The sequence below is a fragment of the Mus pahari genome, chromosome 7 (genome assembly GCF_900095145.1).
Source record: "Mus pahari chromosome 7, PAHARI_EIJ_v1.1, whole genome shotgun sequence".
Classification (NCBI taxonomy): domain Eukaryota; kingdom Metazoa; phylum Chordata; class Mammalia; order Rodentia; family Muridae; genus Mus; species Mus pahari.
In genome coordinates, this window is record NC_034596.1 from 30,157,630 (window position 1) to 30,172,689 (window position 15,060).

General features: G+C 38.4%; 1 protein-coding gene across 2 annotated transcripts in view; it reads right to left on the minus strand.

Moving 5' to 3' along the window:
- The window catches only part of Bcap29 (B cell receptor associated protein 29), a 42,722-nt gene that overhangs the window by 13,223 nt on the left and 14,439 nt on the right, over positions 1 to 15,060 (minus strand). For both annotated transcript variants that reach the window (XM_029540897.1, XM_021202322.2), the window contains exon 6: positions 8,414 to 8,513. In XM_029540897.1, the coding sequence (XP_029396757.1) occupies positions 8,414 to 8,513 (100 nt within the window). The remainder of the gene's footprint in view (positions 1 to 8,413; positions 8,514 to 15,060) is intronic.

Sequence of the window (15,060 nt, forward strand, 5' to 3'; positions counted from 1 at the left end):
AGCAATGGAGGAGTGTTCCTCTTTCTCCACAACCTCGCCAGCATCTGCTGTCACCTGAATTTTTAATCTTAGCCATTCTGACTGGTGTGAGATGGAACCTCAGGGTTGTTTTGGTTTGCATTTCCCTGATGGCTAAGGATGTTGAACGTTTTTTCAGGTGTTTCATAGCTGTCTTCAGGCACAACAGCAGAGGGCATCGGACCCCATTATAGATGGTTGTGAGCTACCATGTGGTTGCTTGGAATTGAACTCTTTCCCACTGGAGCCTTCTCTCCAGCCTGAGAAAACTGTTTTCTAGAAAGATTTACCAACTTGACCAAGATTACCCTGTGATTCCCCACAGATTTCCAAGGTTAAACAACTTTCTAATAGTGAAAATCTACTTTCTAGGTGAAGTTAGATATTGAGTCAATTGATCAAATATTCCAAGCCAAAACTGGTTATCTTACCAGGGTCTTTGAAAAAAAAAATAAATAAATAAACATACCCACAAAACTGTTAACTTTTCATTGTATATAAGTAAATTATAGAAAATAAGTTAATTTAAAAACAGACATCCATGTACACCCCAAAAGTAATTATTATGATTTAATCATTCGTTGTATTTTTTCCTAAACATCATTTTTAATTTTTAAGATGATTTATTTATTTTCATCTTATGTGTATCGGTGTTCTGCCTGCATGTATGGCATATGTGTCTGTGTGAGGGTGCTGGAGCCTGTGCAAGTGGGGCTACAAGCTGTTGTGAATTGCCATGTGGTTCTGGGCCTCTGGAAGAGCAATCAGTGCTCTTAACCAATGAGCCATCTCTCCAGCTCAAGTATTTTTAGACAAGTTGTCCAGTTTAATTTTTCTGTAACTCCTTCTGCAATTAAAATAAGTTCCTATAAGGTGCTATATTCATTATAAAAACATTTACCATAAAGGTCTTTAATAAACATGTATACCTAGTTAGGAAGAAGTACAACAAAAGAACATCAAGATATTAAGACATTCTTTTAAGCAGGGCAGTGGTGGTGCATGCCTTTAATCCTGCCACTTGGGAGGCAGAGGCAGGTGGATATCTGAGTTTGAAGCCAGCCTGGTCTACAGAGTGAGTTCCAGGACAGCCAGGGCTATACAAAGAAACCCTGTCTCGAAAAGAAAAAAAAATATTAAAAAAAAAAAAAAAAAAAAAAGACATTCTCTCCTTTTTTTAGAGGGGACCCAACATTTTATCTCCACAATTCACTGCTTCCTAGGACGATACATCAACAAACTGTCAATCATACGCTTTGCTCCACTCAACAGAGTAATGTCATTGATCCATTTTCTGCCAGTTTAAGTTGATCCACATTTAGAGAACTGTGTTCATTGACCTTAGAACATTTCTCTATTCAGAATGCAATTGGCTGTGTCTATTAACGCTTTTTTGGGTAGACTTCCTCATGTATCATTTAGAGGAGGAAGTAAAACTATTGTTTTAAGTACATATATTTGCTACACCTATCTGGACTATATGATCTTTATTAAATAGTCTGCTTTCTCTTGCTAATGCCCTCTGTAATAATTACAAAAGCTTTTCCTTGGTATAGGTGATTTATATGCTATTTGGGTACAATAAAGAGCTCACAGAAAAGGAAAATATAATTGAATGGGAATGTAAAAAAAAGGAAACAAACAATAACATATCTCCATAATATATTTGTCCTAATAAAGTAATCCCTTTTAAAGACCAGATTGTCCTTGAACTCACAGAGACACCCCTGTCTCTACTGCTGGAATTAGAGGCCCATGCCACCATGGCCAGGCTCTAAGAAAAAAATGTTATAGGAAGCAAGACTCATTGCATAGTCTGATAATAACACCAACCATCCATATACGAGATAATATAGAGATGAGTTAATAAATGCATTACTTGCCTAACTAAAAGGATTGGTCATAGGTTTTAATCACTTTAAAAAGCTAATACCAAGTGGGTTGGTTAGATAACTAAACTTGCAAGGTTAAAGCAGGGGGATCAGGAATTACAGAGCAGCTTTAGTTACATGAGATCCTGCCTCAAAAACAAAACAAAACAAAACACCACAAAACTACCATAAGAAGAAAAAGAAAAGAAAGAATAGTTTAATTCATGTCCACAATAATTTTACTACCAGAAGTATCCAGAGATTAGACTTTGAGAATTTAATTTTAGAAAGATACATAGTTTATCTGCAGGAACGGTAAATCCTATAATTTAAGTTTGCATATAAAGCTTATATTATCCGTAAGACTCAGGCAGGAATATAGACGTCTGGCTATCCAGAGTAGAAGTGGCCTCTGAGTCTGCATTTGGTTTTGATTTTCAGTTTCTATTGAAAAGCAATTGGCAGTTTCAGTCTCTGATTACTACATTAATATACTTACTACTGGTTAAAAAAGAAGAAGAAGAAATTAAAACAAGTACCTTTTGAGGTTATAAAGGCAGTCTATGAAAAGGAATTTTAGTTTTTTTTTTTTTCTTCAAGGTATGGCAAATTAATAGAGAAGCATTCACCTAGGAGGATATTGAACCAACAGTATTTTCAAAAGGGCACACAAATCTACTGTTCCCTGGCCCCAAACTAAAGTCTCTATGACATGCTGCCAGCACTTAGGTACACATAATAAATAGTTCTTTATACTTAGTCTCTGTTCTATTTATACACGCTTTATTTAGAAAAGTCATTAAACATTTGCTTTTCCCTTAAGAGGTATATATTTTTCTTTTTGAATCAGGGTTATGCTATATAACCTGGATGCCTCTAACTCATAATTCTTTTGCTCTTAGCCACTAAAGTGCTGGTGAGCGCCAACATGCCTGGCAACAGGTATATTTTTTAAGGAAAGTGTTAATTATTCTTCATATTAAATGATTTACAAAGAATGTTTTGAAGAATTCTTAAAATTTGGTGATTAATTTTTGTTTGTTAATAATAAATGTACTAGTTCTATCATTTTGGTTTTTTTTTGTGTTTGTTTGTTTTGTTTTTTGAGACAGGGTTTCTCTGTATAGCCCTGGCTGTCCTGAACTCACTCTGTAGACCAGGCTGGCCTTGAACTCAGAAATTTGCCTGCCTCTGCCTCCCAAGTGCTAGTATTAAAGACATGCACCACCACTGCCTGGTACTATAATCTAATTGCTAATAGAAAATTTTGGTGATTTAAAAAAAAAAAAAAAAAGCTGGGTGTGGTGGTGCATGCCTTTAATCACTCGGGAGGCAGAGGCAGGCGGATTTCTGAGTTTGAGGCCAGCCTGGTCTACAAAGTGAGTTCCAGGACAGCCAGGGCTACACAGAGAAACCCTGTCTCAAAAAATAAAAAAATAAATAAATAATAAATAATAAAAAAAAGGAAAGGGAAAGGGGTAGGAAAAGGATCAGGGACTGTGCCTCAATTCTTGTTTGTCTCTGAGACAGTCTCCAGTAGCCCAGGCTGAATGTGATTGTTGTAGTGAAGCATAGCTTTGAACTTCTGATCCTACTGTTTCCACCCCTGTAATGCTAGTATTACAGGTATCCATGCTTTCTCCCAGGTTCCTTTTTAAGGAGACATGAATCACTAGATAACCTTTGCTCTAAGGTTGTAGCCCTAATGATTTTTTTTTTTAAGTAAAGCAAGTTACAAGTGTAATCCGGTATTTTTGTTTTGTTTTTTGAGACAGGATTTCTCTGTATAACAAGCAGCCTTGGCTGGTCTGAAACTAGCTTTGTAGACCAGGCTAGTCACGAACTCACAGAGATCCTCCTGCCTCTGCCTCTCTGGTGCTGAGATCAAGGTGTGTACCATGCCTGGGACAATCCTGTTCTTAATAAAGGCATGAGGAACAGGTACTGTCATTTCTAGTTAGGTCCCAGGTAGTTTTACCATAGCCTAAATGCATTCAATATTTGGGTTCTAGATATTTCCTCTAGCTATAAGAAGAAACACTGAGGAAGATTTAGTTGTAGGAACAACTACCACTAATTATTCTGAAGGGTCTTTAAGTTCATCTTTTGAACAGTAGGTTTTCTACAACATGGGTTTATTTCTATTATGTGCTTTATAAATTCTTTACATCTTAGGATCTCATTTTTCATAACAAAGCCCTTCCCCAATTACTCAACACACTGGGATATCAGACTTATTGTTAAATGGATTATTAAAGTGAAAGACTAGATCCTTGCACCTGACTAGGTAGTCTTGAGTATAAATTAGGTGCCCTGGGATACGTGTCCTCTCTTCTGATCTCGGAGATAATATTAATGTACTGAAACACAGAAATAGCTTACTAACTGGTCAAAATCTGAGCCAGGTATTTAAAATTGGAAATTTACTAGTAGAATGGCCTTTTAAAAATATTTATGTGTGTGCATGAGTTTATGTATATATGCTATATGCAAGCAGAAGCCCAAGTTGGTTAGAAAAGAGCACTGGATCCCTTGGAACTGAATTGCACACAATTGTGAACCACCATGTGGGTGCTGGCAATCAAACGCTGGTTCTCTGGAAGAGCAACGAATGCTCTTAACCACTAAGCCATCTGTCTAGTCCAGAAACAAGTGCTCTTAACTGCTAAGTCATTTTTCCAGCCCCTGGTAGAGTGTAATATTAAAGTAAAGAATACTACTTTTCTGTTTTGGTGCTAAAATTAGCTTAAATAAACCTTTATACTTAGTACTTTATCTAATAAACTTTGAAGAAAATACTTAAGATGGATCATAGAAGCACAAGAGAAAATTCCTTTGGGAAACAGCCTATAACATATGAGAATGACTAAAAGATCATTCCGAAAAGTTCTTAAGCAATGTCATCTTAATATCCCCAATTTTAATGAACTAACCAGTACCCCCAGAGCTCCTTGGAACTCTACCACCAATCAAAGAAAACAAATGGTGGAACTTGTGGCTCTAGCTATATATGTAGCAGAGGATGGCCTAGTCAGTCATCATTGGGAGCAGAGGCCTTTGGTCCTGTGAAGGTTCTATGCCCCAGTATAGGGGAATGCCAGGACCAAGAATGGGAGTGGGTGGGTTGGAGAGCAGGGGGAGGGGGGAAGGGAGAGGGGGTTTTCAGAGGGGAAACTAGGAAAGAGGATAACAATTGAAATGTAAATAAAGAATATATCTAAAAAAATTAAAAAAAAAGAAAAAGGGACTGAAAAAATCTCCAATTTTAGAAATATTTAAGTGAGTATCTGATGCAGCTGTGTGTCGAGCACTGTACTGTTAAAATCATAAAACTTTATCAGCTGATACAGTTTCTTAGTTTTGTCTGTATGAATTTGTTTGGTATAAGTCCAGAAACCAGCTAAAGAAACATCTCTGGAAACAGAGCTTTTGAGCTTCTCAAGGTCACTAAGAACGTTACCTAAAAAAGTACTCCATGTTAATGCAATGTGTTCAGAAAATATTAGACATCTCGCAGAAACCAAACAGGACACACTCAAACAGGTAAAGTCTGCTTTGATTTCAACACTGACTCCCATTGAAAGTAGTCAGAGAGTCTACATTTCAAACACAGGACCAGTATATCTTCTTATCAGATTATAAACACAATGCCAATATTATTAAAGAGTTCATTTTCTCCAAACACCCAAGTTTTCTGTTAAATAAATACTGAAGCAATATTGAGTTTGGTTTTGCGTCAGGATTAAGAAGCTAAAGTTTAAAGTATCTCAGAATTACAAGTTGTTTTTTAAATTTTATTTTGCATTCTAAATATCCCTCTTGTGGCTTTTGACCTGATTGAGAATGTCCTCAACACTTAGGCCTTCCTCAAGCCTCATTTTTGTAAAGTGTAAAATATAAATTTTGAATTCTAAAAAGAGAGGAAACTAAATTGCTTGGAGAGGGATAAAAATATCACCTATTATCATATTTGGAAAACATTAGTATTTACTCATTCATTCATTCATTCATTCGTTTTTAGTGTTTGCTGTGTGAGAGAGTGTGACAATGCGTGCCAGCACAGATGTGGGAGGTAAGAGGACAAGCTGAGGGAGCTGGCTCCTGCTTGTTATCTCGTGGGTCTTGAGGTTCCATCTCAGATATTGAGTGGTAGCAGCAAATACTTTTCCTGCTGAGCTATCTTGCTAGAGCTTCTTGTCTTTTTACATTTCTTTATGCTGTGTGCATATGGAAGCCAGAGGTCAACACTGGGTGCACTGAACCTGGTTGCTCACTGATCACATAAAGACGAGCTTAGGCCAGCAAGCCCCAAAGATCCTTCTGTTTTTGCTTCCCCAGAGCACTAACTACAGTTGATTGTCACCATGCTGGCTTTAACATGGCAGCTAGAGCTTGAACTCAGGCCTTCTTCTGTTTGCTTGTCTTCAAGACGGATCTCACTATGTAGCTCTATCTATCCTGGAACTCACTATACAAACCAGGCAGTACTCAAACTCACAGAGATCCGCCTGACCCTACCTCCCTAGTGCTGGGATTAAAGGTGTGTGTCACTATGCCCAGCTTCAGAGCCTCCTTGCTTGACAAGCACTTTATTGACTGAAATAATAATCATAATAGTAACTTGTAATAATAATTATTATTATGACAGTTTTATGCTGGCAAGGCTGGTCTGAAACCCAGTAAGATCCCTTTCACATCAATGTCATGAACCATCATGCCTGGTTTATGAAGTGTTAGGGAATGAATACAGAGTTTTGTGTGTGCTAGGCAAACATTGTATGAACTGAGCTAAACCCCCGGCTTTGTTTTGTTTTTGTTTTTAACGTTATACTACCTACTCACAAAATAAGAGATCCCTGTCAGATATAAAAAGATTTTGTAACATTATTTTTACTAATTAAGTGTACTTTTGAAATACTTCCTTAGATTCTCTAGAAGGATTAATAGGAACATTTTATGAGTTAAAAAAAAAATCATCATTGCAGAGGATAGGGACTACTAAATTAATTTTTATATAAATGTTAAACTTTCTTAACTATATCTAAATCTTTGAATTATAGTAAATATAATAGTATTAAATTAAAACAAGACTTTTGAGATTGCAGCTATACCAAAACAATCTTGTTTAGAAGGGTATTTGGATTTTTAATCAACCAAGTCTAAGCTATCTTTGTCTGCTGCTTTTATTTTATTGTTTAAATTTAAATTAATTTTAGGGGTTGATGAGCTGTCTCAGTGGTTAAGAGCACCAGGTCCTCTTTCAGAAAATCTGGATTCAGTTCACAGCACCCACATGGAAGCTTACAGCTGTCTATGATTCCATTTCAAGGGTATTTGATGCTCTCTTCTGGCCTCCGAGGGCACCAGGCACAGTGCACAGACATATATAAAGGGAAAAGACCCACACATATAAAAATTAAAAAAATATAGTGAAGTAACTAAAGAATTTTGCAGCGCATGAAATATCCTCATCTGGATTTTTGTATATTGAATTAGCTTTTATCTTTGGAATTTCAATTTAAAATTCAAACATGCCTCCATGAAATTAATCCTGTCCAAATAATATAAATAGATCTTTAACAATAGCAAGTAATATTTCAGAGAACTTCTTTTGTGCTGAGAACAAGTTAAAGGACACCTAAACTTGTAATGATCTCAAGTAGGTCTTGATGTAGTCACCGAATCCTATTTACCTTCAACCTAAAGTAGTGGAAGAGATTTGAAACTGGAGAAGGCCTTTGCATCATTCATCATCATCTTAGCCAACAGACTTAACCATGAAAGCCTGACAGGTTTCCTCATGTCTGGCCAATGTCTAGCATTATCTGCCTCCACATGCAGACACATTGCCTGCAGTGGGGGCTGGGGAGGGGTGTCAAGCTATACACACTCAATAGGTTGTTAGAACGACAAAGGATTTGGAGTATCAGCTTTACTATACTATGAGTATTGCTACTCTGAGAACTATTGGAACCTTTTCACCACAGTAACAGTTGTCTTTGTGGACTTAGACGTAGGATGCCCCAATCTGAACCTACAGTGCAGTTTCTCAACTGATATACCAGACTGATGCTTACTTTCTGTCTTTCTCATTTTTTTTTTAAATTTAAGTTTATATGTTGGAAATATTAAGACTTAAGATAAGTAATGTAGTACTATACTATCAAGGCTCTCGCCTTGTGATTACTTCCATCAAAGAAATAATACATGATGACAGAAAAAAATGTGACTAATTTTACAAAACTATGTTTATAGGAAAGTTTTCAAGCCCACAGCTCTTTTGCTGAGGCAAGAACATTTGTATTTACAACACAGATCTGAAACACCTACATGTTTTTCTGCATAACAGAACATGTTTCTCTTGGCACAAAGTTTCAATCTCATATTGAATAGAAATCTATAAATAAGTCATCCTCAGTGCTTGGCCAGAGGGCATTTAGTTTTGTTTAAAGTAAACCACCGAGGCGTATGTGACAGCATAAAATATCTGACAGTCCTTCCCCTTATGCATGCATGAAAATTACCATCGGAAGTCTTCTTCAGCTCGGTTTTCAGGTTTTCCATCAGTTTTTTATTTTCAGCTTCCAAAATGTGTTCTTCAGCATTGTCATTATTTTTTAGCACCTATCATAAAAGAGTTACAAGAAAAAATAAGCTTACATTGCAACAGTTGGATTTTTTGAATAAATTTAAATTATTTGTCTTTATTAAGTTGTCATTTTAAGTATTTAATATCTTTTATAAAGTACTTTTCTAAAAGAAACTTGATAGCTAGCAAACACACAAAATGTTTTGACAGGGGAGAGCACAGCTGTTAAAGGACATACACTTTTACAGAGGACCTGAGTGTGATTCCCAGCATCCTAGTGGGGCAATTTACAACTCCCTATAAAGCTTGCTCCAGGGGAATCCAGTGCCTCTGAGCTCTGTGGGCAACTACACGTGCATTCATATACCCACACACATTCACAAGGACACACACAGACATAAAAATATTCTTATAAACGATGTATTACAGCTGGGTGGTGTGGCACATGCCTCTAATCCCAGTACTTGGGCACAGAGGCAGTAGGATCTCTGTGAGTTTGAGGCAAGTCTGCTCTCCAGAGGGAGTTCCAGGAGCAGAGAAACCCTGTCTCAACACAAAACAAAACAAAGCAAAGCAAACAAACAAAAAACCCCAGAAGATTTGCTCTTATTGTATGTAGATGATGTCTCTGAGGTGCTGAGGCGGGAGTGGGTGGGCAGGTGGGGAAGCACCCTTATAGAGGCAGAGAGTCTGGGGGGGAAGAGAGGGGCTTTGTGGAGGGGAAACTGAGAAAGGGGATAACATTTAAAATGTAAATAAATAATATAACCAATAAAAAATATGAAGAAATTCCTAACTTGCATGCCTAGATAGAAATCATTATTGTTACTATAAATTAAAAACAGATGAAAAGAAACATAGAATATCTAAGTTACAAAGAAAGATGGATTATATTTTAGATATATGAGAGCTAGGAAATACTCAGTCAGTAAAGTGTTATTACACTGAGTTCAATCCCTAAAACCCACATAGGGAAACAGGTTTGGTTAAACCTGCCTACATTGAGACAGGAGGAAGCTGGACACTAATTGGCCAATCAGCCTAGCTTATTCTAGGAGCTCTAGACCAGAGATCTTGTCTTAAATAACAAAGTGAAGCCGGGCGTGGTGGCTACGCCTTTAATTCCAGCACTGGGGAGGCAGAGGCAGGTGGATTTCTGAGTTCGAGGCCAGCCTGGTCTACAAAGTGAGTCCCAGGACAGCCAGGGCTACACAGAGAAACCTTGTCTCGAAAACAAAACAAAACAAAAACAAAACCACAAAAACCCCACAAAGTGAACAGTACCTAAAGAATGAACCTGAGGTTGACCTCTATGCTCATGTGCACACACATGCACATGGACTAGTACCTCTCTCCTCTACACACACACAACATCAATAGAAAATCAATGTATGTATTCACGCGTGCAGCAGCTTGGTTCTGATAGCTTCCATGGTAAGGAAAATATGATGATTTAAAGTTGTCTATACCAGAGGGGTTCATTTTCTATCATTAGTGGGTAATTTATCAGACAAAACTCACAGAATCTAGTGAGCAATGAGTGGATGCAAACATTTTAGCATGAAAGATGAAATGAAGAGAAAGCTGGTTTGTAGCCTTTGTCTGGTAGCTTTCATCTAACGGACAGGAAGAACGGGTACAGAGAGGCTAAACCAAGAACAACATGGCCCCCCCCCATGTGGGAGTAGGGTAGGAGTGGGCAGCAGAGGAGGAATTAAAGCTCCAATCAACACACTCTCACGCAGCTTTGAGGAGATTGGAGGACTGAAGCACAGTAGGAAACACAAAGACCATCAGACCTTTTAGAATCAAACAAGTCGCCCCTAGAAAAGCAGAGTGAGAACTTCTCGAAGTCTAACTTTAATTTGTTGCTTACTTTAAGTTCAAAATAATTTTAGCCTAGAAAAGAAGGATTACATTTGTAAAGTCAGAATAGATTTAAAAACATACAGCTTACTTTGGATGCTTACCACAGTGGGGATGATTACCAAAATTGGGAAGGAACCACTGAGCTGCAGGAATGTTTACACTGACTGCTTGAATTATGCTGCCAACTTGGAAAAGCTGGATTTTCGGCAGGCTTGTAAATAAGCATTCATTACTGCACCTGTAAAACTGTTCCAATTTATCATCCTTAATTCATGCTGGAGAAAGACCACGAGGTCTGGAGTCTGCAACTCAACAGCTCCAGCTACAAGGGCACAAGTCTTTACCATCCCACCCGCCTTGGCCCCACCAGGAGGCAGGTGAGAGTATATATAGCTTCTTGCTGCCATTCTGAAGCAGTTTAGTTAAAATTAACGGATGGCAAGGACTGAATGCACACCTCAGAGTGAGAAGCAGGAGGATTGTGATCTCTCTCTCTCTCTCTCTCTCTCTCTCTCTCTCTCTCTCTCTCTCTCTCTCTCTTCTCTCTCTCTCTCTCTCTCTCTCTCTCTCTCTCTCTCTCTCTCTGTCTTGGATGTATTTATTTTTATGTATATGACTCTTTGTCTGCATATGTCTGTGTACCATGTATACTGGTGCCCATGGAGGCCAAAAATGGTATCAGATGCCCTGGAACTAGATGTGTAGATGGCTGTGAGCTACAATGTGGGTGCTGGAAACTGAACTCAGGGTCCGATGGAAGAGCAGCATGGGCTCTTACCAGGGAGCAGCATCTCTTCAGGCCGAATATTGTGATTTCAAGGACAGGTTGGGCTACTTAAAGAGAATCTGCCTCAAAAAATAAACAAAAGTTAACTGTTCTTTCATAACTATCTCATTTCTTTAACTGAATTATTAGATGAGAAATGGGCTTTGGGCACCAAAGCATCATTTTCATAGGACAGCACAGGAGTTGAGGGTACAAAGCATGTGGCTGTAAATGTGGGGGTTACAGTCAGGCTGCATGGCCTCAAACTTCCTGTAGTGTATCTTTTTGTTTTCCGAGACAGGCTATCTTTTTTTTTTTTTTTTTAATTACCCTTTCTCTTCCTGTTTTCTCAGCTAGAAAATGCAGACAATACAACCACATGGGATTGTTTCAGAATTAAAAAAGTTACTAATATCTTACTGTGAAACACTTAAAGTCACAATTGGCATAGAGTTAACTATTATTTATAGGCACAGAACCTTGAAATTCAAAACCTAGGAGGTGACTTGCCCTAGGTCATACTGCTGATTACTGTAGTGCTGAAATTAGCACCCAATTGAAAGTTTCTGAATCTCAGGTTTATATGTTTTCTATAGGAGAAGATTCTTCCTATATGCAATAAAGAGGTATTTTAGCAATTTTATCGTTGTTTCACTAATGTTTCAAAGCCCACATGAAATTAAAAAAAAACATTTTTTACATTCTTGCCTATGGCTTTTACTGATTACATCCCCATTTGTTAGACTTGGAGAACTGACAAGGTGTATGCAGTTTACAAACTTCCTTCTCACATGTACTAGCTTTAGTGTTGCTTATCTGATAGTCCAGCCCGCTGGTACCTCTCCTGATGACCTGGGACCACTGACTGAGTGCCAGGTATACAGCAACCAGGGAATCAGCACAGCATGGCATCAAAGAGGGGAAAAAGACAAACTGTGAACAGTCCAGGAATCAGCAAGCAGGTAATAAATTTCCTACCATGAGTGACTGGCTTTGAAAATAATTCCAAAGGAAGAGTTCTAAAGTTCTCTTGAAGTGATGCTTTCAAGGACAGGGCTAATTTAACTCTGTTAGTTATGATGCACATCTGACAAATATTTTATAAAAAATATAAAAAAAAATTGTCCGCCTACAGTTCAAGATTAGGAGGAAAACAAGTAAAAGGGTGTGTGTACCACAACAGTGGTTAGTTTCAAAGCACTAGAGAGAGATGAAAGCCCTCCTGTGAATACAGAGCTGAGGCTTTTGAATGTAGTCATCATACACTAGATGATGATTTTACACTGTGGAATAGATCAAAAGGTCGAAAATTAAGCAAACAACATTGAAGTACAAAATGAAATTGATTGTGCTGTAAGGAAAGCAAAAAGTATTTATTACTAGCTTTTTAATACAGACCATACCTACATCTTGATTTCTAGAGAACAATATTACTTTAAGAGGAAGTACAGAAGACATCAATGGATCAATCAATGGTTTTTCAAGTCCGAATAAACTTGGTGAGCTGTTCAGTGGGTAAAAGCACTTGCTATGTGAACCTGGTAACCCAAGTTCAACCCCTGAAACTCATGTAAAGATGGAGAGGAGGGTTAATTCCTAACTACACATAGACTACGGCATGCCCACCCTCTCCATATATCATGCATACACCATAATAGTTTTTTTTTAAAAAGAACAAAACAAAGTAAAACATAAACTGTTTATAACACGCAGTTTCCATAAAAGATGCTGTTACAACTTGTTCATAAAGAGCCATTTTTAAAAATTCTGTTTCTAAGAATTCCTTTTTTTGTTACCATCTAACAAATACCATAAAAGGTAAAATAGAAGTTCTGAATAGGAAGCGATGAGATTTATTAGCTCACTGAACTCTATTGGTCACATGACAGTTGCCTGGCTTCCAGCTGATGGCAGGTGGTACTTGCAGGCAGGTTAATTTTTAAAGGCTGGGCTTTAAGACAAGGTTCCCAATGAAGGAACCAGAGAAATACCCAGGGAGCTGAAGGGGACTGAAGCCCCATAGGAGGAACATCAATATGAACTAACCAGTAACCCCAGAGCTCCTTGGAACTATACCACCAACCAAAGAAAACGCATGGTGGAACTTGTGGCTCTAGCTATATATGTAGCAGAAGATGGCCTAGTCAGTCATCAATGGGAGAAGAGGCCCTTGGTCCTGTGAATGCTCTATGCCCCAGTATAGGGGAATGGCAGGACCAGGAATGGGAGTGGGTGGGTTGGTGAGCAGAGGGAGAGGGGAGAGGATAGGGGACTTTCAGAGGGGAAACTAGGAAAGGGGATAACATTTGAAATGTAAATAAAGAAAATAACTAATTAAAAAAAAAGACCAAGTTCAGGGTTTTCAGTGTCTACTTTTGAACATGTCATGAACTTAACATGAAGATTATATTTCTTAAGTTTGTAATAGAGAAATAATCTCAATGCACGATTATAAAAATACTTTCCTCAGAAAAATGTATTTCATTTGTTAACAGTTCCAGAGACTTTTTATTTTTTTATGAAAAACTCATGGAATTATTATGAACTGAAATACTAAATCCATAAGATCATTAGTTCTTAAAATTCACAATAATTTTGTGTTTTTCTTGTCCTTTCATTTCCTTTCCTTTCCTTTTTCCTTTCTCTTTTTTTTCCTCCCTCCCTCCCTCTCTTTCTTTCTCTCTCTCTCTCTTTCTTTCTTCCTTCCTTTCTCTCTTTTTGAAGATAGGGCAAACCTCAATATTTGACACACACACATTCCGTGGATATCAGAAGACATAAGCAACAGAAGAATTGTAAAGAAGACTTTAAAACTATTTTTTAAAATCATTAATGTAGTCTCAATAATTTCTCTCTACTTCTCATACAACAAATGATACTTTAATTGAAAGAGAAATGGACATAGAAAATTATAAAGATTTAATTTAGGTTATGAAATAAAATTAATGGTAATAAAGAACTTCAAATTTGTAAACCAAGAATGGCTATAAGATGCCATATTCTGGGTATGACATGGCCACTGTAATCTTCAACTCACACTGGCTATGGTTACTTGCACTGGGCCTGCACAAGATTGGCCCCTGTTAAGAGACAGCCATAGACAGCCATAGGGCCTACCTCTCCCTGCAGAACTACTGACTACTGAGAGATCCTGGAAGAGGGAAGTAATTGTCATCAGTTGTGCACCAAGTGGGGAACCCCACTAAGCTACAATGGAAGGTTCCAAACGCATGGTCACAGAAGGCCTCAGTTAAACTCAGTGCAGCACAAACCAACAGTGGATGAAGGTGGAAAGGGGACAAAGGGAGGGACAGAGAGTTGGGATGGGTGGGAAGGGACAAGGGGGCAGGGGTAAGAGTAAACAGAATGGACTATATACATGTATGAAATTGTTTAAGAAGAAATTCAATTACCAAAAAACCCTATTAAAATATACGTGCTCCTATTGTCCTCTGAGAGGCTCTACCCAGCAGCTGACTCAGATAGATACCCACAGCCAAATAGTGGATGGAGCTTGGGGACTCTTATGGAAGAATAGAAGGAAGGACTGCAGGCCCTGAAGCAGAAAGGAACTCCACAGAAAGATCAACAGAGTCAACTAACCTGGACTCTTGGGGCTCTCAGTATGAACTACCAACCAAAAACCACGCACGGGCCTAGACCTCTCTATACATTTGTAACAGATGTGCAGTGTCGTCTTCATGTAGGTCCTGAACAACTGGAACAGGGGCTATCCCAAAAGCTGCCTGTACTGGGGATATGTTCTTCTAGCTGGGCTGCTGTGTCTGGCCTCAGTGGGAGAAGCGCCTAGCCTCTTGGCTAGACTTGAAGAGCCAGGGTGGGTGGGTGGGGGGGATACCCACGGCGGCCCCCACCCACTCAGAGGAGAAAAAGAGAGGGGATGGACTGTGGGAGGGGGTGACCCTGAGTGGGACAGTGAGTGGGAT